Source organism: Trachurus japonicus, chromosome 13 (assembly GCF_045865225.1).
Source record: "Trachurus japonicus isolate A0001 chromosome 13, Traja_1.0".
Taxonomy (NCBI): Eukaryota; Metazoa; Chordata; class Actinopteri; order Carangiformes; family Carangidae; genus Trachurus; species Trachurus japonicus.
This window is the reverse complement of record NC_140919.1, coordinates 14,761,014-14,787,791: the sequence shown is the minus strand read 5'-3', so window position 1 is coordinate 14,787,791 and position 26,778 is coordinate 14,761,014. Positions and strand designations below refer to the sequence as shown.

Sequence of the window (26,778 nt, the reverse complement as noted above, 5' to 3'; positions counted from 1 at the left end):
TTTAAGCAGCAGGTTGGAATCAATTATACATGTCGACTTCCACGAGCCCATCTGTCCGCTGTTTTTTTTTTCTGCTTAAGAAAAAAAAAAATCATTAATCTACTTCAATTAAACTCCACTTAATCAAATCATCCAATTATAAGGATAAAAAAAAAAGGCTGATTTTTAAAATGACCGACGTCTCTTACTCTTTAATCACCGTCTAGTACTTTTTAATTGTATTAATCTTGGCGTCATGGCGTCTGAAGTAGATACAGAAAGAGTCGCCAGCAGATATAAGAAAAACTGAATAAATTAAAGTTTTAGCTCCTGTAATTTCTCTCTAGAGCAACCATGAGGATAAATTATGATGGAATACCAATTAAATATCTCGACTTGACTGAATAATCATCAAATATTCACCAGTGAATTGATACGTAGCGGAACATCCTTCAAAAAAATGTATTTATTATAATTACAGGTGGAAACGTTTGTTGTTGTAATAGTCGACATAAACCTGACCAGAATCCCAGTGGTGGAGAGAAACACTTCATGAGGACGACCCCATTATTATTATTATTATTATAATAATAATAATCATGTATGAGCATGGTGGTGAACCTTTTCGTATTACACAATGTAAAAAAAAATTACAGAATTATCAAACTGTAAATCCTAAGAGTTGATATAAAACCTGCAGTTTTTACAAAACTGTAGGAAACGTATCTTCATCACATCTGAACAGTTTAAATATCATAATTATCTGTGGGATTTATTCGTTAGAAGTCCGTCAGCAGTCATCAAGTCGTATATTATATATACAAGTCCCGTTATGTGGTTTGTAAATGTTGCCCATCTCCTGTGGTCTCGAGGGGGTCGGCTCTAGGTGATCTCTCTAAAAGCCCTCTTCTCCACATACTTCACCTTGTGTCTCCTCTTGAACCTAAGAGAGGAAGAGGAGGAGAGGGTGTTTTAAAAATCAATAACACCTTATGAGCACCGTGCATCATCACCGTGAGCCTTTGATGAGACGTTACGTAATAAAAGAGGTCCTTACTTGGCTCGCTCTCTGGGTTCGATCAGGTTCCTCTTCTGCAGACTCTTGAACCGGTCCTTGAGGACGCTGCCCTCTGGCTGCAGAGTCGCAGCGTTACATGAGAGAGAGAGGGAGGAGGGAGAGGAGAGAGAGGGAGGGGAGACAAGTCCAGACAAATCCATGTCAGAAAATCCTCACTCTGCTCTGGGTTAAAAAAAAAAAAAGATGCAACTCCCACCCAAATTATAAAACCTCCATTCAAACCACAAAGGCTGCTTTAAGTCGTATTCAGAGACATAATTGCAGGAGATAAAGAGAGAAGAGCCGGGAATTTTCCACTGGCAATTACATCAAATGAAATTATATCTGTCCCCGGGGGGAAAGTGGGTCGTCACAGTATTAGAGGAAAAAAAAAAAGGATAAAGCTTAGAATAAGACAATACAGAGCGCTGAAGATAATACACCGACAAAATGGACCCAAACTCATTACAGATAAAGACACCGTGTCCTCGCCCCCCTCCCACCAACCCCGACAAAAGGTCAGAGCGCTCATTGTTTACAAGATGGTGACGGCGGCGAGCTACCTTGAGTCGTCGCAGGGAGCCGGCCAGCTCGTCGCTCAGCTGCACCTCCAGGTCCTGAGGCTGGAACCTGCGGTAAACACGGGGAAACAAAGGGTTAACAACACGTGGTCACGACCCCGGTGTGTTCACACACTGCCGCCTGCTGAGATATCCACAGGTAATAAAATAAAAGATTTATATCAATGCAGCTAGAACATGTGTCTGCTCAGCTTGTGGTGCGACTGAAAAATGATAAATAAATAACTCTTTGGTTGTCCTCGGGGCAAATTTGATCAATGAGGAACACGATTTTTAGCAGATAATTGCCTGAAAATAACATGAATGGTTCCTGGCTGCACACTGCAAATGTAATTATCACTATTTTAATTGAATTTTTGGTATTTTCTTCAAATTTAGAGCATCTGTGTTTCTCTCAGGTCAAATTTCACACGGTCACATAACTGAAATGGTTTAAAAACAAAACCCTGTAAACTCGGACTGTGAAAATCCACCAAACCATGCTCATCATCATCAAAATAGTCTTAATTTACTTTTTTAAAATTAAAAATCAGGTATATTTTTACCTCAATGCAGTTTTTTAGAGTATAAAACTTCAAAAGAAAATGAAACCTAATGTAAATGTCAAAGTGGAAATAGACCGATTAACTGGCTATTTCGACCCAGAAGGAGCTGATAGGAAGATAAATGAATTGTGCTTTAAAAAAAGAATAAAAAAAGAAAAATTTGTGTGATGAATTGTTTCATGTTTCACTAACATGGAGCCAGAGAATGGGAAAAAATAAATAAATATGTGCATAAAAACGGCAGAAAATGAATCCTTAATGTATCGTAGAACTTGTAAATGGACTCACTAATGTTTCTTTCAATAGCTAAAATGATACTGGGAATAAAACCATGCATTTTACTTTGGGTTTTTTGGTTAAACTTTACCAACTTAACACAATTAATCTACTATTTACTGTATGAGAGGTAAAGAAGTAATAAAACTGTACTGTGTCTTACATCTGGGTTTTTTCAAATACTGTATGTATTGAATCTGAATTTAGGAACCGAGACACATCTTCCCAAAAGAGTTGCATTCTGGGAAACATTATCCAGTATTTTTAGACTTTGACCCTAAACTAAAAGACTAAAACTCAGGATCTATGAGTTTCTGTTTCTGCGCCGACTTGATGAGAGTGTGAGACGACAGGTGCGGTGACAGGTGAGCGTCCGGCGTACTTGAGTTTGCCGAGGCGTCGCGGCTGGCTCTTCTGCGCCTCCTGTTTGGCCTTGCGTAGTTTCTGTTTCTCCTCCGTGCGCTGCTGCTGCTGTTTGATGGTCGACTTGATGGAGCGAAGCTGGAAGAGCTGCTGCTGCCGGCCGACCCGCTGCCGGGCGGCGAGACGTCTCTGCTCCTGAGGGGAGAAGACGGAGGAGGAGGAAGAAGAGTGAGGCAGATGTTTCTGTGCTGGTCGTCGTTACATCCTGCACGGTTTCATTTTCCTACCCCTGATGTCCTGGTCTTTTAAAATGTCCTTGTGCTTTTTTGCTAATTTAACTTTATTTTTATTCTATTTTTACTTTCTATTTTATTTCTAACTTTTATTGCAAGCGCTTTAAGACTTGTTCTTATTATTATTATTAAAAGACTTTGAGATCAATGTCAAATCAAGAATATAGAAGGAAACTTTTACAATGTTGCTGTGACTTTGCAGAGTTAAGATATTTAACATTTTTCTCTTTTAAAATCACATCCAGAAACACAAACGCTGCAATTTGATGCTTCTCCAAGACAAGTTAGTAGTGCACCATAAACTGCTGGTTTTAATTCTGAGTTTTGAGATCTGCTTTCTGCACAATAAATGCTCTAAAAATTACATTATTGCTTTAAAAAAAAAAATCAATTTAGCTTTGCTAAAGGACCACAAATCCACTCAGAAACACGTCCATTATAAATTTATATCGCAATATACACCGTCACCATGAAGGGATTCGATTTATACGGTGATATGAATTTAGGTCACCCCGCCTGGCCCTATTTCTGATTATTCATAATTTCATCCATGAAATATAAAAATAATTTCACAGGTCACAAACTTTAAAGGAAAATAAACAACCACAGCAGGTTTTCATGTGTCGTTTTGTCCAATTTACAGCATTAAAGTCAAATTGAATTAACACTCACAACTATTACTATTGAAAAAGTAAAGCAGATTTTCAATTAATTACTTTAGATCTGTGTATAAATGAACATCAATAGATTTGGCTTCGTCCAGTTTGAAGAGTTTGAGAACACTTCCATTAGATTTTTAGATGTTGCAGCATCTTTGATATAAATGGGTGAAGTAGGAGTTTGTGTCTGTACCTTTATTTTGTCGGCTCTTTCTTTCTTCCTCTGTCTCTCCGTCTTCTTCTGTGCCAGAGAGATGGCTCCCACGGCCGCATCTTCCTCCTCCTCTCCCTCATTAGGAGCTGCTTCCTCTTCGTTCTCCTCCTCTACCAGACCTTCCACCTGCTCTCTCATGATCGTCTCCTGCACAAACACAAACATGCGAGATGAAAGAAAAAACATCAAAGTTTCCACGACTTCACAGTTCTTCTGCCTTCGTCACTCAGATCTCTGTTGATCCCAAAGTCACAGACATTCGTGTGAACTTCATAACTGCTGTGTGATGTCTTGTATGGTGGAGCCTCGACCTTTTCTGAGTCCAGGTGAACAATTCAAATACAATTTCTATTCAAAACAACTTTATTAATCCCACAAGGGGCAGTTGATTTTGAGCAGCAGGTTGTCGTGGTTTATATAGCCTACATGGCCCACAATAAAATTTTACCCAATTTGTTCACAAAGCCAAAAAAACTGTGCTGTAGTCGCCACATCTTTTATCTTGGACCACAAAAAATCTAATTTTGAAAAAGAGATTCTACATCTCAATAAGCTTTACCTGGTTAAATAAAGGTCAAGACGCTACTGAAATACCAGTGTTTCCGCCAGGATTTTTTTAAAGAGTGGCGGCGAGGCTGGTCTGATCGACGGGCGGGGGGGTGCGTACGACCGGATCGTCGACTAGTTGCTGATGACATCATTCATATTTTTCCCATCATAACTAAAATCCCAGGAGGGGGGAAATGCTCTGCAACAATCTGTATTCACTGACTGACAGCTCACGCACAGAAATGAGTCCACAGAACAGCAGCTTCATAAACAACAAACTGTAAATCAGTTTGTTTTTTTGTAACATACAGCCTACAGGTGCAAAAGAAAATAGCCTACTGTAGCTACTGTTCATTAAACAATTGGGGAGGAAAACGACACACAGGCCTCGTCACCATCACAGTCCTGCTCAGTCACAGTTTCACTCACAGTTTTTGTTTTTCCTGGTTGGTTGCTGCTGTTGTTGTTGTGCGCGACGTACAGCTGTCGACATGAGCGGAGTTTTTTTTTTTTTTTAATTGCCCGCGGAAGCGGCAGTTTCTCCTGCTCTCTCTCTCCACGCCGGTCAAACATCGACCCGTCTGTAGGCTACTCGGTTTTCCACACACACAGGTCTGTCTCTAGCGCTGTATGTAGCCTATGGATGTGTCTTGTGTGCAGACGCAACTAACAAATATTTATAGACGGACAAGCAAACTTAATCATCATTTATTTTATTTTGAAAATTGACCGGATTCTCTCGCCTTTTCTGTGCCCGACTTCCTGTCTGGTACGCGCTCGTTCTATCCAGCTTGACGGCGCTCGTATCTTTTTCATTCAGCGCACTCAGCTGTTGTTTCAAGCCGCTACTCTTGTAGCCTACTGTTACATGATCAGCGACTAGTCGACGTCAAGCTCAAAACGTCATTGTGGAGCAGTGGACTAGTCTGTGCAACCCCTAGTGGAAAACCTGCTTTACATTGTTTTAACATTAAAAAAAAAAAAAAAAAATACATCATCATTCTGAAGGTGTGGCGGCTTTTATTTTGCCGTGGCGGTGCGCCACGATCAATTACATGTAGCGGAAACCCTGAATACTGTCTCAATAAGACGAGATAATAATAATAATAATAATAATAATAATAATAAGCCTCGCCACCACCGAGGCGGAGCGAGGAGCTGATCGTCTGATTGGCTGAAGGTCTGTACCTCTGTGGCTGTGTCTTCTTTGTTGATGGCCATCTGTCGCTCTATCCTGTCCTCCTCCTTTTTTTTCTTCACCTCCACCTGGTGGGCCTCCTGCAGCAGCGCCTGGGATCAGAGAGAGGAGCAGGAGATTACAACATGATACATAATCAATAACTAAAGCCTGGATCATAGCAAAGACAGATGACGCACTTTATTCATACTCGTCTCGTATAGAATATGCACATAAGAAAACATGTCGACTTCATGCAGCAAGAAGAGGAGGTGATGTCCTGTGGAGCCGTGTTGGTTTGTAGCAACATGAATTGTTTTTTGTAAAGAGACACAACAAAATGAACTGAGCACATCACCGAGAGAAAATGATGCAGAAACTGACATTAAGATCTTAGTTATCGAGAGATATCCTGAGATTTGCTGCGAGATGTTCGTTCGTCGTTGTAAACCATTGGATGTACGATGTAAACACAGAACATCACCTCACAGCAAATCTCATGCACCCACTGGGAGCTACTGCTACAACAAGGCTAAAAACAGAAATCAAATTATATTTTTCCAAACAACTTTTTCATGTGGTGGCTTCAGGACACTTGGGTCAGTACAGACGAGCAGTATGGAGGTATCTGGATGTTTCATAGTGTGTGTTTTGGACGATTCAAAAGTGAGCTCTATCCGCCGCCATTAGATGAAAATCCGTAGCCAGTCGGACCCCCCCTGGAACTCCTAAAGCGTTTTGATGACTTCAAAAGTTCTCCGAACCCTTCCTTGGCATGACGGTGAATAGATGATTGGTGAATTATCGATTTTGGGTGAAGTATCCCTTTAAGTTTTTAAAGATTTCAGCAGAAAAGTTGGTAAAAATGAGTCCTTATTGTTTTTACAATGAGGACAAACTGACCCGACATGACACTCAGCTCGAATTAGCTGTGCATGAAAATGCACTATGATCACTGCGTCATCTCAGCGGGTTAATACACTCCCCTTTCTGTTTTACTTTTCTGTCACCTAGTAAGTAACTGGAGAGAGTAGAGTAGTTCTCAACTAGAGTTTCCAACCGGACGTGCTGGTCCAGGCCGAAAATAGATACAACTACTTGGGTTGGGCTTCCTTTTTTCTTTGTTTGTTCTTTTATAAAAAACACATCTTCTTGCTGGTTGTACTGTGTGTTTATTGTGAAATGCACTAAAGCTGTGCTGAGGCATCAGGCATGGCGCTTGTTTCGGTTCGGGCCAATTTCTCTGCTCCACTTTGTGCCGTCTCTGTTGTTGTGAAGCATGCGCACATCTGGGCGTTTCAGTCGGATCTCGAGAAGTTGGATTTTTTTGTGTCAACAATTTTTTACCCTTTAATACTCGTACCCTTTAAATCAAAACATGAAGAACAACAAAAAGCACAAATATGTTCATTTTAATCATGCTTTGATTGAGACAGTTGTAAAACGATGCTGTTTCTAGCAGGTGTAGGTGCTTTACCTGGTGGGAGAAGAAGTCGGGGTTGTAGGATCCTCCGGGGGCGATCACCTCCACAGCGGGAAGCAGAGACGGCTTCTCGTTCATCTTCTCTGGACGCTGATTTTAAAAAAAAATCCCCAACAAAGACACACCAGTCACGCTACAACCTCCACATGTACAATATAAAATACACGACAAAGGAAAACACAGATTAATTCTCACCTTGACACGCTTTTTGCCGGTCTGTTGCAGGTACCAGGGGTCGGCCGAGTCCTTGGCTGCGTGAGACAGACAGGAAACACACAAGCGTTACACAACAAACCTCTGCTGCAATATTAAAAATATATTTGTGAACTTCACTGAAGATGACTCCACAACAACAGTACAGATCAGGTGCCTTTCTGTCTAATAATAACTTGGCTTTGTTGTTTTTTTAACTGATGCAACACGACTTGAAACCAAAAGCTGCTGCAGAGTGTGGGACTGTCGAAAACAACGACAGGATGAAATGAGATTCCTGCTGCAGGAAAAGTTGGACTCTGAGGAAGTTGACAAGTGTGTCCCAGTTTTTTTCGCCTCTCTCCCCCTTTCAAGGTTTCAAGAAGAGAGATCATAAATAATGCGTCTCTCTCTCTCTCCGACTGTCCGGAAGTTTTATTTTTAACCATAAGAAGACGCAGCAGGATAAGAAACAAAACTAAAAGTCGTGTTCTGTCTTGACGATCTCCTTCTCTTTTAAATCCAGCTGATCAGAGTGTGTGCTGCAAGGATCATTTATGTTATCATGTATGCGTTTATATACAGGAATCTGGGGCTGGACACAGTTAAACTATCATTAATTTAATACTAAAAGTAATAAGTTACTACATTAATGGGAAATTAACTTATCTGTCAAAAAATATATTTGCAAAACCTGCAGTCGTTCTGATGATCAACCACTGATGTTATCTCTATCTGACAGTTCACGCTGTTTCCTATATTCAAACTACATGGAAAATGCAGTTTAGGTTTATCTACTAGTTACAATTAAACTGAAAGTGTCAAAAACAAACATATTTCTAGATAGATCAGTGAATGAAATATCAATTTTCATTGTAATTTATTTCTCCTCCACCTTATCTTTACTCTATTTTTATAAGTATGGTCTAACCCTCTGTGTTTTTACTGAGTATATGACAATAAACTTGTTAAATCTTGAATTAAAATCTAATTTTCTTTTCAGTAACATCCTTATTTCTCATCTGGATCTTCACACAATCCCAGACTAATGAGTTTCCTCAGATCCCAGACGACTGTTCACACAACAGTCACCTGAGCTCCTATGTGTTGTCTTCACATTCCCATAAAGGAAATACTGGGAGCGCAAGGATGGGATCATCACTGGACACACACACACACATACCCACCATCACACAATATCAAACACACGCACACACATACAGGACTCACTCTCTTGCCCCCATATGTCGTAATATTCTCTGTTTGGGTTGTTGTTGGCCTCCGTCACCGATTTCTTGGCCTTCCTGTCGACCGGCTGTCTGCTCGCCAGCTGTTTCTGTCTCCGCGGCACCACGCCTTTGGCTGCCAGCTGCTCGGCCTTCTGGGCAATGCGGCGAAGTTTCTTGGCATTTGGCTGCTGATAGGCCAGCACACTAAAGGGGGGATCGGAGGAGATAGATAGTTGATTATGAAGGGCAGGAGGAAGGTGAAGGAAACGGGAAGCACGAGATGAGATGGAGAAACGTTTAGACAAGAAGTGATGAAACCAGCAACTGAGACTCAGTACGTTTACATGTAGAGCTGCAACTAACGATTATTTTCATTATCAATTAATCCGTGGATTATTTAAACGATTTATCGACTAGTTGTTTGGTCAATAAAATGTTAAAAAATGTTGAAAAATATCAATCAGTGTTTCCCAAACCACAAGATGACGTCCTCAAATGTCTTGTTTTGTCCACAAACCAAAGAGAGACTCAGTTTATTGTCATAAAGAAACAAAGAAAGAAAGAAATATTCACATTTAAGAAGCTGAATTTTGACCTTTTTTCTTACAAAACTACTCAAACCGGTTATTAGACATGTAAACTAGGACAAGGACAGAAGTCCGATTAGACACCACCACAATCTAATTTTGAGCATAGCTCGATGAAGCTGTGCATCTAAACGTACCGAGTGTGTGTGTTTAACATCCTCAGATCTCAGGACACTGTTCACACAACAGTCTCCCGAGCTCCTGTGTGTTGTCTTCACATTCCCGTGAAGGAAATACTGGGAGCGCAAGGATGAGATCATCACCGGACACACACACACTAACACACAGAGCCCTCAAACATTTCAGACGATATATAAAAAAAATCTGAGCCTCCAATATTTTTTTTTAGATGTTCCACTTTTAAGTATATATTATTTATAAATTTGTTCAGATGGTGAACTTTACCATAAACAGACACAGCTGAGCTCTGGTGACCTACTTACCAACTACTCTAATACATTTACAATTAGAGCTTTTTATCAAAATTACAAACAGGAAAAAATTCAGATTAAAAAGTAGCGACAGTCTGCCACTTGCAATAAATTCAAGTGATGAGATATAAATCTTTAAGCTGATGATGATACAATAAATAGTCACCATTACAGCAGACAATATGTACACTAACCACTTAAATGTGGCTGTTCCTATTTAGATTTAAAGGTGCAATACTCATAAAACCATTGGTCCAGCATTTTAAAACTACCGAGCTGCTTGTTTCACATCCTGCAGCCTGTACATTAATCCTTCAAATAGCACGAGAGGATGTTAAACTAATTGTGTCCGAGTGTGAATCGAGCCACAGACGGAAAATTAAAGTACTCAGGTATGATGGTACTGACTCTTTAGGCGGAGGAACGAGGGAGTCGTGCTGCAGGATCAGATCTATCCTCAGAGGCCGCGACGCCTTCCCTTTCCTCTTCTTCCCCTCAACGGGTTCTTCTGTTCAACACAAAAAACAAATTATTAGGTGACAAATACACTGTTTATTATAATCCTAAAATACATATAAGAATGCAACTGCTTTTTACTTGTTTTTGTTTTTTCATTTTACAACTGTAGGTCAGAGGAAGTTTCTATTACGAATATCACACATTTACCTTTCTGGTCAGGTTTCTTTGTTGGTCCAGCATCCACAAAGAACAAACTGTCATCTGGCTTCTCAGACAGCAGACCCCTGAAACACACAGACACCACATCATGCCACATTTTAGACTTACAACTGTTTTATTCATATACAGTCTGTGCTTACAACTGAGAAAAATACAACTTCTTCTTTTTTATTTCTTGCAAATTATTTGTTTGGGGAGATCAGCAAAGCACAAATTTCACTGCATAGTTTTAGAAGCTTCTGTGTTTTTACTCTACATATGTAAATAAACTTCTTAAATTAAAATCTGTTTCCATCTCCAAACTTTTATTTCCTAATGCGTTTCCTCAGATCCCAGACGATTGTTCACACAACAATTTGTCTGAGCTCCATGTTGGTCTTCACATTCCCATAAAGGAAATACTGGGAGCGCAAGGATGGGATCATCACTGGACACACACGCACACTTTGTTTTATCCAACCAACAATCCAATAAACACAACATTTACAATCATAGCACATCTTGGTTGGTAAAATTACTTATTATATATGTCAATTGATTTTGAATTTTTTTATCAGCACTACACAAAGAACAAAAAGTAAAGTCACATGCCCCTCAGTTTTTCAGCATGTTAGGTGGACCAGTGGAGCAGTATTTTATTTAACAGATTTAATATGAATTCAGACTCTCACTGTTTGTTGACGCCATGTTTTTTTGGAGGAGAATAAAACAAAACCTTGAACAAACGTGTGGTTATTCAAAGAAACTGATAACATTTAAGATGAAGCGCATTTATGGTCTTAGCTTCCCACGTTACACCAACAAAGGGCAAAAAGTAAAGTCACATGCCCCTCAGCTTTTCAGCTTGTTGGGTGAAGCAGTATTTTTATATAAACAGGTATCATATTCAGACTCACTGCATGTTGACAGTGTTTTTTGAGGGAGATTAGACGAAACCAACGTGACATCAGTTCAAATAAACTGAAAATACATTTATGATAAAGCATCTCAGGTCTTATTTTCTACATTACACCAGTTTTAACGCTTTATTTGTCGTCCCCCACAAACACACACATGCTTGGTCAACTCACCCCGTGGTCCTCTCCTGGTGCCTGACGTCCTCTAAAAAGTCCTCGACGTCGTTTACGTCGCTGAATTTGTTCCAGTTTTTCTTCTTGTTCTTGTTCACGCGTTTCCTGCGGCCGCTCAGCGACTCCTCGGACTTAAAGTTCAGAAAACCAGGCTGTGAAGCCGCCACGCGTTTCAACCTCCTGGCGGCCGCCATGTTGGAGGACTGGGGGAGGAAAAGAGAAACACGCTTCCTCTTCTTCTTGTACTTGCGGCTGCAGTGAAGGCGGCGGCGCCACCTGCAGGCCAGACAGTGTAATTGTCCAACATAATTTTATTAAATAAATAGAAGTTAAAACTTTATTATTATGAAATCTTTCTTCAGCCTTATATCAATTTATAACACTTATTTTTTGCTATATGAGAGAGGTGTTTTGTACACAGTGTGGTATGGTGTTGGGAATAATCAAGGGTCTTTTTATGTTGATGCAGGTATATTTTTATTTCCATTACATAATAAGCAAAAATAAAAATAAGAGTATTGTGATGAACTGGATTACACTCCTTTTATGTGTTCCTCTTGATATCCACAGTTTCATGTTTGTTTGGGGTTTTTTTTATTATTGTTTTACTCAGAGGGAAAATGCCTTTATTAAAAAGCTAAAAACAATACTCAAAAACGAACAAAACTATCAAATAGTCAAGATTGAGGAAAAACTTGTTGCGCGACATGGCACGTCCGACTGTGCTCACGCAGTTGTTTATCATGTTGCCGCATGTATGTAATATGTTCGTCCCAGATGCATCATGGGAAACGTGTCTCCTATTGCTCTCCTATGTACTTTTTCCTTTTTTTTCCTCCCTTCGTTTTAAAGCGAGAACAACGCTTTAGAGACTGAAGAATAAATTCCCATTTTTGAGCGGCAATCTTTGACAAACTTTTCAAAGGTCAGTATCACCTTTTCACTAAAACTCCAATCTATCGTTTCGTGTCACATTAGTTCTCGGATGGACGTGTTTTTGCGTTTATTTTCGGTGAAAAAGAAAAACGCAGAGCAGTCGAGCTATTATCTGCCTGCTCGGGGGAGTCAGGGACCTAAAAAAGCACTTGTGATCTTGTTCGGGTTTGACTCGGAAATGCGCCTAAAGTGAGGGGTCATCTGACAAAATATTGTTCATCAATCGATCCCCGGACATGTCAGGTGTCATCTTCAAAAAGTATATTCCACTTTCGTGCCGCGGTTTTTACAGTCTTTCGTCGTTTTTATCAGCACCCTCTCCGTTTCCTACAACGATTTTTCCTTCCCGTTTACATTCTTCTAGCCAGCAGCCAGCCATCATCTTTTGCGGGTGTGTTAGTTCGCCTACACGGGGCAGCCGGCGCGGGCGGGGTCGCCTGGTTTTCCTCTAAAATAGCTCATTGTGAATAAAAACTCGAGGCTTGTGCGCAACCGCGACGCCCGCTGTGAAGAAACGAACGCACCCACGTTCTGTGCGCAAGGGGCGGGACTTGTGGGGCGATCGACGAGCGCTGATTGGTCGAAACGGTTCACAACATCCCGCCCGACGGGACCGTACGCGGAATGTGATTGGCTGACGCGATAAAGAGCTGCGCTATGATTGGACGCCTTCGCTGTCGGTCTCTGCTTCAAGACATTGCATAAGCTACCTTGAATATAATTAGAGAAATGAGACTCTTGGTGCAGATGTTTGTTTTTACTCCACTCTGAGTGGAACAGTTGACTGACAAGTCTGAATAAAGTTTTAAATTGAATACGGTACAATTTTTTTTTTTTTTCTTTTCAGATCCTTTGCTATAACCTATTTATTGGTATAAACCAAACATATGTTTTCTGATTACTAAAACAAATTTTGTTGTTTTGTCTATCTATTAGGTGATCTTTAGTAGCCATGGCCCGTACCAAGCAGACTGCCCGTAAGTCCACTGGAGGCAAAGCCCCACGTAAGCAGCTGGCCACTAAGGCTGCCCGTAAGAGCGCCCCTTCCACCGGTGGTGTGAAGAAGCCCCATCGTTACAGGTGAGAGCTCACTGGGTTCATCCAGGTGTGTTGAAAAAGCTACACACAAGAGATTATACAAGTTTATACCCCTTTGGTAAATATGTCAGTAAAAAACTAGATCGAAACTTAAACTCACACATAAATTCAGTTTTCTTCCAATCCTTGTATTTTAGTTCTCTTATTTATGTAGTTCATTTAAATAACAAGTACAAAACACCACAAAAACAAAAAAAAATCTGTGTATATTGTGGAAAACATACAGTATATATTAGATGTGAAATCAGACTTTTACAAGCAGAAAACTACTAAGACTTAAGTTCAAGTGTTCAACTACCCAACCAAATGTAGAAATCAAATGATAAGTTTCGTCTCTCCACTCCAGGCCCGGTACCGTGGCTCTGCGTGAGATCCGTCGTTATCAGAAATCCACTGAGCTTCTGATCCGCAAGCTGCCCTTCCAGCGCCTGGTGAGAGAAATCGCCCAGGACTTCAAGACCGATCTGCGTTTCCAGAGTGCAGCCATCGGAGCTCTGCAGGTCGGTAACAGCAATTATAGAAAATTGTTAAACTAATTTGCTTAATCGCATTTTATAACAACTAATAACATTGTTTTGACCTTGTCATCTGCAGGAGGCCAGCGAGGCCTACCTGGTGGGTCTGTTTGAGGACACCAACTTGTGCGCCATCCACGCCAAGCGTGTCACCATCATGCCCAAAGACATCCAGCTGGCACGTCGCATCCGTGGGGAGCGTGCTTAAAATGTTTTCTGATTTATTATATGCTGTCCTCTTGTCCCCTCACCACTCTTTCCATCCCTTTCCTTACTCTATGCTTAGTTTGTAGTTTGGTTTGAGGTTCTATATATATCATATGATTGTGATAACCGTAAAATGTGTGATCATGTCTTCTTTGGTGCTACTAGTAGCAGAGTTTCCTTAGAGATATTGTCATGTATGTTTGAAACTTAAAATCACAGTTACACTCCTCACTTCTAACTAGATAGCTCACAGGAATGCCTTGTTATCTCTCGTAATAAGGTGTTTTTGCAAGCCAAGAATAGTGTATCATCTGAAATAAGCATAGGACATCGCATTAAGACATTTTCATCTTCAGACGGACACATACATTGATATAATGAGTCTTCTGATTTTTTTTAATTATTTTTTTCAGGAGAAATTTGTTGTAAAAGTAGTGATTTTTCTTTTCTTTTTACAATAATGGTGTATTTCTACTGTTACTTTTTAATGTTTCAAAATACAAAAGTTTAATTCTGGTTGTCAATTAAAAAAAACGTCATTATGCTATGATGACACTGCATGGTTTGACAGACTACAAGCGGCATATATGTAGCAGACCTTTGTTGATCATGTTTTGATTTTCAGCCATGTTATTATGTCCAGGTAATGTTATGATTTTTGGTTCCTCTCTCAGGTTGGTATGGTAACCTAATTTTTTTCTACTGTGTTTTGATTTATGTTCTCAGTCATTTTTAAAAAGCAAAATATTTGTACTCCGGAATTCACATACAAACATAATAAACAGATTCTTGTGGTTAAATGAGCTGCATGAGAGTTTATGTACATGGAAAATCTATTAATACGAGAGCAAAAACAATCAGATGCAAAATTTTGATAATATAAATGTCGGAAAAAAATTCAGATTTGTCATTTGTAAAGATGTTCTGCTTTTCACTTCCTGAGTCTGTTAACTAAACAAAAAAGTCATGACTAAATCAAAATCCAGAGAAATAACACAGAAACTTTATTTTATTATAAAAAAAACAAATCAATATTGACAAAATACTTGATAATAGCAAAAAAAGAATTAAAAAATGTACAAGACCCACATTACAAAATAATTGGTTTTAAATAAACATCTTACACTGGTAGTTTTATAGTGTATATAAATAATAAAAGTCTCCCTTAGTTTACACACACACACACACACACTTCCGGGAGTTGTATCAAAAATGTAATACTTTATTATTAAAACGCCTCAAACAATCAGTAAAAAGTGCCATCTAAGTTTTTAGTATTACTTTCGGTTTGACCCTGAATTGTCGCACTTGTTTTGAATGTACAAAACAAGCGAAACACTGCCAACTAATATCTTATCGCTTATTTCTGTACATCTTATCGGTAATTTACGTGCACCGATAAACGTAGTCGATGTACTCCAGACGTGTAAAAAGTGTGCCTGTGTCTACCTGATAATAAAAAAAAGTGGCCACAAAATAAATGTTGTTGAACACTGTTGCATTGTGGGACCGGTGATGATTGACGCGGCGGCCATTTTCCCGCTGGACGCTTGCTTCTTCTTCCCATTGTGGATACTAAGAAGACGAAAATAAGAGAGAGAAGCGAAACATTTCTCAACGACGACTTCTGCTCACTTTTCCCCCCTAGGTAAGCCTCTCGAAACACGTCGCTGCGCTCGTGGGTGAACTTTAAAATTTTTAAGTTGTAAAATGTTGAATTTGTAAGTCGCGTTTGACAGAGAATAACCTCTGTTTTTGTCGTGTGAAAATAACAAACACGGCGGCGACGGCTGTTGAAGCGCAGTCCTCTCTTCTGCTGCCGTTGAGACGAGTGGGGGAAATTCTGTTTCAAATTATGCGCCGGTTCAGCTCGGTTCTACGCAGCCGTTAGGGACCGTTGGGCTTTCCTATGCCCATTTATGAGTTCCTTGAGATGTCTTCTGTGTTGTTTTGGTATTTCCCGGTACGCTGGAAGAGCGGGTTTTTGTAAAATCGAAGTTGTTTATGTGGTACTCCCTTCTGCTCTTCTGCCCTGGGTCTTTATCCCGTTTGCGCATCAAACCGCCGCCATCATCATCAGAGCAGCAGCGGTGGGCGGGGCCTAGCAACAGTGAGTGGGGAGGCAGCTGTTACTAGAGCCCGCCCACTCCCTCCCGACTCTGCGCTCTGATTGGCTCACGCGTTATATTTTTAGATGCGTATTGGTCTTCCAGCCAATGGCGTACGTCGTTCAGTTTTGATTGACGTTTGTCGGGCTGTCGGTGTTAGGGAATGTCTTGTTATGTTTACCTACTCAAAAAGTTAACTTAATATAAGTTTCGGGTTCCAATTTCGAAACTATATTGTAGTGTGTATTTTACTCTGTTAAACCTACATGTCTGTTAGTGAAACAGACACTATTTAGGGACTGTCTTTGTCAATATTAGTATGTAAGTCTTAGACGAGCAAAAATCAGTAATAAATGCGAAATTGTGCTTTCTGTCTATTACTATATGTACGTTATTGTTGCCAAGAAAGTGTTCAACCCTTTCCCTAATGATGTATAACTAAAAAAGTAATAGCCTAGATCTGAGTAAAACTGTACAAAACCGTGGACTAAACTTCCATATGAAACCAAAACCAATTCTTCTCCTCCTTCAGGTGATCTTTAGTAGCCATGGCCCGTACCAAGCAGACTGCCCGTAAGTCCACTGGAGGCAAAGCCCCACGTAAACAGCTGGCCACTAAGGCTGCCCGTAAGAGCGCCCCTTCCACCGGTGGTGTGAAGAAGCCCCATCGTTACAGGTGAGAGCACACTGGGTTCACCAAAGATGCTATAGGTTCATCATGCCCTTTGTTACATACAGTATGCCCGTATGAAATAAAACAAAACTGACTCATGGAACAAAAACAAAACATAAACATTACAGATAACAGTGAGTTGGGGGTAAAAAACTGACACCTTAGATTGTAGACTCTCATTAACCCTGCTCTCAGTGTCTTCCTTTGCATACGGTAGTTCCCATTTTCTCCCATGTCATTATTGTTTTTTATTTTGCTGTAAAGGCCCGGTACCGTGGCTCTGCGTGAGATCCGTCGTTATCAGAAATCCACTGAGCTTCTGATCCGCAAGCTGCCCTTCCAGCGCCTGGTGAGAGAAATCGCCCAGGACTTCAAGACCGATCTGCGTTTCCAGAGTGCAGCCATCGGAGCTCTGCAGGTCGGTACACACAACACACCTGTGATTGTTTGTCAAGAACACGGATGTATATTCAAATGTTTGAGAATATGAATTATAATAAAGTAAAAGCTGCTGTGCACCTGTGAAATCTGAACTTCTGTGTTTCCCATTTTCTTCCTCTGCAGGAGGCCAGCGAGGCCTACCTGGTGGGTCTGTTTGAGGACACCAACTTGTGCGCCATCCACGCCAAGCGTGTCACCATCATGCCCAAAGACATCCAGCTGGCGCGTCGTATCCGTGGGGAGCGTGCTTAAACGCTCTCTCTTCCTCCTCTTTGTCTTTAATCTTTTCACCTCTCCCTGCCGTTCCTTCACCAGTCTGTCTCTCCGTCCCTCTGCCCTCCTCCAGCCCCTCCCTCCCTCCCTCTCTTCCTGTATTAGTAGTGTGTAGATGATAACTGATTATATTATGAATAAATAAAGTGTATAGTCGTGTTTTTCTTAGTGCTCTCGGCAGCAGACTTCTAGGGTACTCTCTTTTTGTGCATGTACCAACTCTTTGGTGATGAGGTCTCCTCAAGCACACGTCTCCTATAGTTTGCACTGTTTCTACTCTGGTGCTGTAGGCCGAAGGGATGATTTATTGACAGAATAAGGGAAAATGGCGGACTAGAGCAATGCAAATTTAGGAGGGACAGACAAGAGGGGAGGATGGGTATTGTCTGCAGGGAGGCTCTCGTCTCTTTCTGCAACAAGGTGCTAGAAGAACTTACCTCTTCTCCTGCTTCCTCTGCTCTCCCATCCTCTACTCTGACTTGAGTAGAAACTAACGCTCTGGTTTCTGCTCACGAGGGGCCGAGGTTGTGGATTTCTGTCCTCGCATGTGTCTGCATGAGTGTCGACTCTGATCACCACAGCAAATTGTATACAATCCATCTGCATCCTTACAGAAGTTGATTTATGATTACCATATTGCTGTCATTCATCATGTTAGCTTTTTTTTTCTTCATCATCAAATTAAGTCTCATGCACGGGTTTTATTTTTTTCCACTTCAAACTCTCTGTGGATGACATGGAAACGGGGGGATGAATCAGATTAAAAACACTTAACAGAGAACAGAAACAAAATTTATTTTTTTCTACTGAAATGTGATGCTACTGACTCGCTTTGGCACCAAAGTCCGAAACTCTTGTAGATGCTCTTTTCCTAACTGACAAGTGTTTAACCTCACCTGTTTTTGTGGTGTTCGAATTGGTTTCCTCGAATAATTTCAAGCCAAAGTCTTGAGAGCTCCAGGATGGCGTCAGAGAGATACTTTTTTAACAGTGGCTCATTTTTTTTAAAACAAAGAACCTTTTTATAACAAAGGTTCATCGAGGTTTGTAATGTTCTCTAAAAACCAAAAGTTTGCAAAGTGTGAAAATTATTTTTTTTAAAAACAAAACAACAGAACTGATTAAAATGTATTGTAAATCAGTGTCACATGACAAATGATGGTCATGTTTTCTGTATACGTCCCCCCTCTGTGCTTCTATTTTAATTTTTTTTTTCTTTATCTCTTTTTTTCTCCTCCGGATCAGTTGATCATCTGTATACCGTTTCTCAGGTTGACTTGTCACCCTTTTAACTTAATTTTTATTTTTGCTCAATTTGATTTTCTTTTTTTTTTTTTTGAAATGTTGAGGATGATGTTTCAATTAAACAATGTTTGTAATTTCCAGATTTGTCATATAAGGTGGTAATAAATGGATGTTACACACACATGCTCTCCTCTCTGTGATGTACACACTCCGATTGTAAGGCAAGGCATCTTTATTTATATAGCGCATTTTATACCAAGGCAACTCAATGTGCTTTACATATAAAGACAAAACAAACAAAACAAAAAAGAACAGCATAAAACACAGTTAAAAGCAGGAGCAAAGAAGAATAAAAAAGTAAAATAAAAGAAAATAGATGAAGTTAAAAGTTCTTAAAAAGAGCTCAGCTATAAGCACATGAAAAGAGAAATGTTTTTAACCTGGATTTAAAAGTGCTTACAGTTGGGGCTGATTTCAGTTCTGCTGGTATTTACACTACAATATATTGTACGTAGTTTAACGTTTTTATAATACAACAACACTGTGATTTTGCATCTGTAGAACTGGCAATTAAAAAGAAAGTTTAGGTAAAGAAAATGCCAAGAAAACCAAAAAAAAAACATTCTACATAATGGTTATTTCTAAATAGTGCAGTAAATGAAAAGAGCCCAGAATTAATGCACAATCTGGATTTCATAGCAGTGGCAGCACCAAGAGTTGAAGCTGCAGAATCCGCTCTGTAAAATCTGCTGCTCACAGAAGCAGCTCAGCGATGTTTTTATATACTTCCTACACTGTCAGGCTGATCCTGATGTTTTGAGGTTTGAAAACAGAACAAGTCTGGACATGTCTACAGACTAGGCGTGAGTAAGAGCAAACACTCCCAGATCATCAAACAACAACAGTGTGTTGCTCTGGTAGTTTCTTCTACTGGAACAGACCATTATAGATTATTTTCCCTCACTCATGTCCATACGTTTCCATATACATTAGCCTACACACAAAAATTTCAGAAAGCACCTAAAATGCACTATAACCTATACCAGTGGGGAACCGTGGACCCAGACCCTGGGCCTTCAATAGGACCATGTACTGTAGCAATAAAAAATTAAACATAGCAATAGAGATAATAGCCAGAGCCTTGTCATATGGATGGTCGGCATATTACAGGTTTCTTTGCCCTAACTGGCTTCACAACACACAAGGTGATTCTTTCTGTATTGAAACAGTCGTCTTCATCAGGCTGTTCACATTCTGACATCATGAGACCAAGACCACACCCATATAACGATCCATAAACAGCACTTGTCGTCAGAGGGAACAGGGAAGTGTCTACTGAGCTCAGAGTGTCACAGAAAGACGAAGAGAACGAAAGAGAAGTTATTGACACATCGACATTTTTTGTTGTTGTGGTATAGGCTACACTGTTGTCAGCTTTGTTTGTTTTTTGTGTGGTGAAGAAAGTAGGCTACCATTCCATACTTCTACTTTAATGCCCCACTTTCATGATATAATCTCGCCTTAGCATGAACGTTTTACATTTTTCATAAATTTAACCCGAATGTTGAACATCTCCAACTTTTTGTGAGTATCCAAAACAACAGAACTGATTAAACTGATCCATATAAAGGATTTGGACAACCTACAGTTTATAGTGTTGTAGTGAGGTGATGATCTGACAGTGACACCAGTTACACCACAAGATGGCAGTAACACACTGTGTGAATTAAACTGCTTCCTACCGGTGATGGAGCTCTTGACATCTCACTGTACACAGGCCTAAACTACAGCAAAGGAGCATGGTGTATAAAAATGTGTATATGTCTCTCTATATATGGGAATATTGATTTACTCCCATATAAGATCACATTAGTGCTTTAAACCCATGTTCATCGATTTTAAACTGTCTCAAAAACAGATAAAGTCAGTATAGTAATTTTGACTTTAAAGACCTCTTTAAAATTGTTATATTCTTGCAGGATAATTTGTTGTTCACCTCTGTCACACACACACGAGTGCACTAACACACATACACACACAAACAGATACAATTAATATCCCTTTCTGGACAGACATCATTCCCCTCATCAGTGTTTAATTTCATCCTTCTACTATCTTGATTAAAAGGGATAAAGCCATGCCCTCAGCCATATTCATTACAATAAAACACACACACACACACACACACACACACACACACACACACTCACTCACTCATGTCACTGTGGCCTCAGTCATACTCATTACAATGAGACACACATAGACAAACAAACATTTAATCAAACACCAGGCTTTAATCCTGTTGTTTTGAATGGGCACCACCACGACTACAGTGGTGTACGCATACACACACACACACACACACACACACACACACACAGTCATCCAGTCACTTTACAAGGGTAAAGGCCACCTCCGCCTTTTGGAAGATCAAAATTCACTTCCCTGTCACTTCCGTGTTTTAACTCAGCCCGAGCGCTCAAATGACACACAAACCACCTTTCAATACCTTGGCTTCAACATACAGTATATTATACAAATTTAGTACTTGTCTCCATTTATCTGTCATGTCTGGTCGTATCACTCACACTGTCGTTGTTTCTCACCTGTTTTGTACCTGCAATATATGTATAAAAAGCTGTGAGTCATCAAACCAGGTGAGACAGTTGTTCCCAACCTTTCCAGTTTGGCGAGTCCCGTCAATGTCTATTATTTACAAATGAGCGAATTCAGATTGATTGTAGGCCTAAAACTTGATGTATTTGACACTGATTGTTGCAGCAGCACCACAAGCTCAATGATTCAACCATATTTTGATACTATGACAACACATATTGCTAATGCCTAAAAAAAAAAAAAGATCTCTCACAACATCAGTATGGCACCATCCATTTTGTTTTCCACCTCAGCACAAACATGTTCCCTTCAATCTCTACATAAACTGCATCTGGCCAAGGAGATGTAGCCTACCACTTAATTCTTCAGAAACATAAGATCTGAAGCAGTAGCAGGTTATTGACATCTTAAAACTCTGCGGGGACGACGACTTGAGACAAAAAAAAAAAAAACACAAGGAGACGAGATTGTCATGGACTTGGATCAGAGGGTAGATTGATCTCTAGCACTTCGTCTTGGGTAACGTGGGTCAGGTTTAGAGAGTTTTTGAGAAAGATCCTCTGAAATAATGCACATTTTCACAAAGATTCAATTTGTTAATCTGATAAAAATAATTTATAATGAAAAATATATAGGCTATATATAAAAAAATGAATACAAAAGTGGTATCTTGGCCTGTATCGGCCGTGCTGTACTTCAGCTCTGTTGCAAAATGTTGCATATTTTCCCAGATTACAGTAAAAAACCGGGTTCACACAGATAATTATACATGAAATAATTTCATTCTTTGGATTAAAAGGGAGAAAAAAGCAGCTAACTCCTGGCTAATCTAACTGTGGGATTACATAGCGGCATATCAAAAGAACTGTTTCTTTCAGGATTTGGACCTGAATATTGGCCTCCATTGTTATGAATGAGCCTTGATGACGATGAATGGTGATGGGATGAAGGGAGATGGAGATCAAAACCTGTTTGTTTACCACTGAACCAGTGAATGCAACAACACGAGTCTCTTTTCATGTGACAGTCCCACATTTTACATTTTATCTTGGTTCATCAGAAACATGCAGACAGGAAGTGGAGGAGCGTCACATGACCACTCATGAGCAGAGGTCTGCCCTAATTGCTGCGCATATAATGGACTGTACATGTCATGCATATGAATACGGTAAGTATGTGCATAGGTATTTTTTTTCATATATATATAACTGTATGTGTGTGTGTGTGTGTGTGTGTGTGTGTGTGCATGAGTGTCTATGTGTGCACACAACTGTGCGTTCACCTTCCCCAAGGTCTGCGTAGTGGTGCTCCATCTGTGGCACTCAGGGGATTACAGCCAATCTGTCTGTCTGCTGCTCAAAGTGCTGACCGTCAGACCAGCACCAGATTAACACAGTGCTGGGATTGGGGTGGGGTGGGGTTGGAGGGGTTGGAGGGGTTGGAGCGGGAGCGAGGAGGTATGGGGGATGGGTGGAAGAGCGAGAGAGAGAGAGAGAGAGAGAGAGAGATGGAGGGATGGATGGATGTTAAGGAAGAAGAGAGAGAGAGAGAGACATGTGTAGGGGGAAGGGGTGGAGGGCAGGTTGAGAGGTCGACCCCAGATTAGTACACAACTGGTACAGTGCATGTATGTGTGTGTTTGTGTTTGAGAAGAGGGAGGGGGAGACTGTAGAGGGACAGAAGGGGACGAAGGACGAGGGACAGATGTACTGTATATGGTGGGTGGGGGGGGGGGGGGGGCGTGGGGGGGCATGGGTGACTGGGGGTCACATTTAACACAAAACTCCTGTGGAATGACGAGATGATACGTTTTTTAAAGCTGAAAACAGACAAAAGTGTAAAGTTTAAAAACGTTGATTTTGATCTGTAAACATCCAAGTAGCTTCTCTTGTTAATAATACACATGTGGAAACAGGAAGTGGAGTCGTACTCAATATAATAAACGTCATCATTATGAAGTAATCAATGATTACTCAATGTGCTGGCTGCAGTGTAATGACAGCAGCATCTGTGTTAAGGCCTCGCTGTCAACAGGTATGAAATCTCCTGTAAAAATGAAGGCTCATTTATTTCTTGCAATGGACAGTGGCCAGTCTGACAACAGATTTTTTTTTAAATCAATGTAATTTTACCTCTTGGGGGACGTCTCTTCTCTTTATTTCTAAAGCAGAGTTGAACTTTTTGTATCCTCAGGTGTCAAGCGTTGTTGTTTCTTACAAAAATGTTCAAACTCATGGCACAAGTCCGTACAAAATATTGCCCAAGAACATATAAGGGCAAATATTCTTGTTCTGGATAGACACACTCTTAAGGAGAGAGGAGCCAGCTAGGTGGTATGAATGGCAAAATTAGGGATGACGATACACAATTTTTTTCCTGAGATACATCCATGTTGTTGCATTCAGGTGCTTGATTCAAAGTGATGGAAGACATTGTGTTAAGATTTGAGCAAAGAGCTTCAGAGAAGTTGAACAATGTTAAACATCCCCCGGTCGCAAACAGTCACTTGTTGGATCATCGGCTTGGGGAAGTGACAAAAAATGGTCAAACTCAAGCAAGTTCATACAAAATACCTGAAAGTTGTTCACTTAAAGCTGGTTTAAAAACCTGATGCATTGTAAAGACCAAATGAGGATCTGGCGGCACTAGAAGACCAAACTCCTTTTCACACCACTGTTAACAAAATGTGTTGTTTTTTAGAAACAATAAATTACAACCTCTAGAGGCCAAATGATGTAACTTTCGATCAACAAAACTCTGCACTCAGTGTTTGCAGGTTATATCACAAATGATGGCTTAAGAGCAGGTAAGTAAGCTACTCAGAAGAGAACCACACAGGTCTGAAGTCGTGAGAGTGGTCTACCAAACAACACCACATCCACGACCTCCACGTAAATTGAAGAGGCTAGATTACATGTTAAAGGGATAGTTCAACATTTTGGCAAATTGGCCCATTGCCATAATCCCTATAGTTTTAGGAGTCGGTTCGTTACCTTTAATTGTCGGTGCAAGCTATTTTTAGAGCGGCGGAGCAGAGCTGCAAGCTGCTCAGAGCTACGTTACGGAGGCTCATGGGATTTCTTGGTTTCCCTCATCAAACTCATCAAATACACAATCCAACAACTCCAAAATGCTCTCGTGGACAGGTTGTGACCTGCACATTCACCACGCTATGAAATAATAACCGAACATTACGAAACAGCGTTGTTTTCTAGGCAAATGCAGAGACTGCTTGCCGAAAAACTGCCTCCGATGGGAACTTCGAAAACAACTCTGTCTCGTAACGTTCTGTTATTATCTCATAGCGTGGTGAATGTGCAGGTCACAACTTGTCCACGAGAGCATTTTGGAGTTGTTGGATTGTGTATTTGATGAGTTTGATGAGGGAAACCAAGAAATCCCATGAATCTCCATGAGGTAACAAACCTGCTCCTAAAACTATAGGGATTATGGCAATGGCAGTGTTTCCTCTACATTCATTTAGGAGTGGCGGGCCTTGAGGATCCTAGAGGAAACACTGAATGAGCCAATTTGCCAAAATGTTGAACTATGCCTTTAATATAATGTGCAGTGCTGACAGGCTACGAAATCAGACCAGGCAACACAAAAAAGTGATACCTACATTATCTTGTGCTGCCACAAAAACAAAAGAGCACAAATCATTTGGTGGTTAACATCATTAGAGAGCATCCACCCTCACCTTGTCCCTGTGTGGAGACAAAGACCAGGTGAGTTGACTGACAGAGGGGGGGGGGCATGGGGGTGTGTTTTTGTGCGTGAGGTTGGGGTTGAAGTCATGGTGGGGGGGCGGGGGCTAGAGGAGGGGGTTGAGTGGGTTCAGACAAGATGAGTGTAGCACTGAGATTATTGTACTGTACGTCTACTGGTGCACAAAGGGGTATGGTGAGTTAGCGAGGAGGGGGTAAAGGGGGCGGACTAGGAAAACCTGAGGGTGGGGGGTGTTTGGAGAATTGCTCCCAGGGATTAACTGTGTTCAGCCATTAGCACACAACCTGGTCGTCAAGTAGCAACACAGCAGGGTTCAGGACAGCTACACACACACACACACACACACACCATGTATTAGCAAGTAATGTAGTTTGACATGAAACACGTGCTAATACATGGTGATGAAGAGTATATTACATGTGTCACAGAAAATGGTGACAGCTGTTAGGCACAATTTAAAGTTATTTAACACTGTGGGCAACCGTGGGGTTAGCGCAAGTCAAGAATTGTCTTAAATACTTATGGAAAGTTTTGGCAGAAACAGTTTAAAGCTGGTTAAATGTGTTATTTGTATGTTTTGCTAAAGCTAAGTAGCTGGTATTATCATTAAAATCTGTATATTGCATCAATCTTTATGCCTTTATTCGCTAATAGCAGCGATGGGAAGATACATTAAAGTTTTGCTTCCATTTACTAAAGTTAGCATGATAAACAGCCAACCTTACCCCACTTGGACTGTCTTACTTTTGCCATCACTGTAGCGACCAGTCTGCCCCGAAGAAGTAGCATTTGCAAAGCTGATATTATTATTCTGTTTTGTTGGCAGATGGTCTAATCAAAACTGAGAAGTAGGCCTACCATAAATTCTCAAATAAAAGCCAGGCTTGAGCAAATTAAAGCCGGTCTTAACTAGATGTTGGGTCTATTTCTATTTTCTGCAAGTTCTTGTCAATGTACAAAACCTCTCAAAGCCCATTAACACCAGTTTGAGTAGTTTCTAAGCTGCGTTATTCGTGCTAGAGTTTTCAATGGCCATGAAAATCAATATGTGATCTGGTCTGACCCGTGGGTGTTGAAGCTCGGACCCGATGCAGCCGGACTCACAAACTTTAATTCACAGCCCAAGCGCAACCAAAAACAAAAAAAAGGCGTGCGATAACGTGAGTTATGTTTTCAACCTGAACCCGGTGCGTCCCGTCGTGTTGTTTGGCCCGGCCCATTGAAAGCCTGTACAGTCTCACCGGCGCTCGCAATTATTTAGAAGAAGTTTAATCAGTGCCAATTAAACTTATAAATGAATGTCTGATTTAGCTCTTTCATCTAGGCTATTCTTACTCTTTAAACTGTCAGAACATAACGATTTGATTATATGACATATTTTCCATCTTTGCTGAGCATAAGATTTGTTCAAAATTAAATAAAAGCCCATTTAGACACCTGTTGGCCCAGTTTTGGCAGTTGAAGCAAATAAAAGCCCAAGCTTCTATTGGAGAATTTGCGGTAAACGCTAGAGCTAGCTAGGTAGGCTATAAAGTAGAATTTACAGATAGTTGTGGAGGCAGTTAAGTGCTCCA

At 40.5% G+C, this 26,778-nt stretch overlaps 3 protein-coding genes across 5 annotated transcripts; 2 read left to right on the top strand and 1 right to left on the bottom strand.

Moving 5' to 3' along the window:
• Positions 1-427: 427 nt before the first annotated feature.
• On the bottom strand, positions 428-11,568 carry nop53 (NOP53 ribosome biogenesis factor). Of its 2 annotated transcripts, none has more exons than XM_085794958.1 (12): positions 11,364-11,568; positions 10,282-10,358; positions 10,024-10,123; positions 8,599-8,801; positions 7,372-7,427; positions 7,171-7,266; positions 5,705-5,806; positions 3,947-4,114; positions 2,821-2,996; positions 1,600-1,666; positions 1,037-1,113; positions 428-922 (listed from the first exon to the last, which is right to left on the bottom strand). In XM_085794958.1, exons 1-12 carry the CDS (start codon positions 11,555-11,557, stop codon positions 862-864), a joined length of 1,377 nt encoding a protein of 458 aa, XP_085651084.1. In that variant the 5' UTR covers positions 11,558-11,568; the 3' UTR covers positions 428-861. The 2 variants fall into 2 exon arrangements, with proteins under 2 accessions (XP_085651084.1, XP_085651085.1); XM_085794959.1 differs by having other exon boundaries at positions 10,024-10,120.
• Positions 11,569-12,206: 638 nt separating this feature from the next.
• LOC146975710 (histone H3.3A) lies at positions 12,207-14,919 on the top strand. Of its 2 annotated transcripts, none has more exons than XM_085794963.1 (4): positions 12,207-12,288; positions 13,236-13,379; positions 13,744-13,897; positions 13,992-14,919. In XM_085794963.1, exons 2-4 carry the CDS (start codon positions 13,252-13,254, stop codon positions 14,118-14,120), a joined length of 411 nt encoding a protein of 136 aa, XP_085651089.1. In that variant the 5' UTR covers positions 12,207-12,288; positions 13,236-13,251; the 3' UTR covers positions 14,121-14,919. The 2 variants fall into 2 exon arrangements, with proteins under 2 accessions (XP_085651089.1, XP_085651090.1); XM_085794964.1 differs by lacking the exon at positions 12,207-12,288 and adding an exon at positions 13,045-13,118.
• Positions 14,920-15,636: 717 nt separating this feature from the next.
• Positions 15,637-19,042, top strand: LOC146975709 (histone H3.3A). The gene is made up of 4 exons (XM_085794966.1): positions 15,637-15,767; positions 16,760-16,903; positions 17,165-17,318; positions 17,465-19,042. Exons 2-4 carry the CDS (start codon positions 16,776-16,778, stop codon positions 17,591-17,593), a joined length of 411 nt encoding a protein of 136 aa, XP_085651092.1. The 5' UTR covers positions 15,637-15,767; positions 16,760-16,775; the 3' UTR covers positions 17,594-19,042.
• Positions 19,043-26,778: the final 7,736 nt, after the last annotated feature.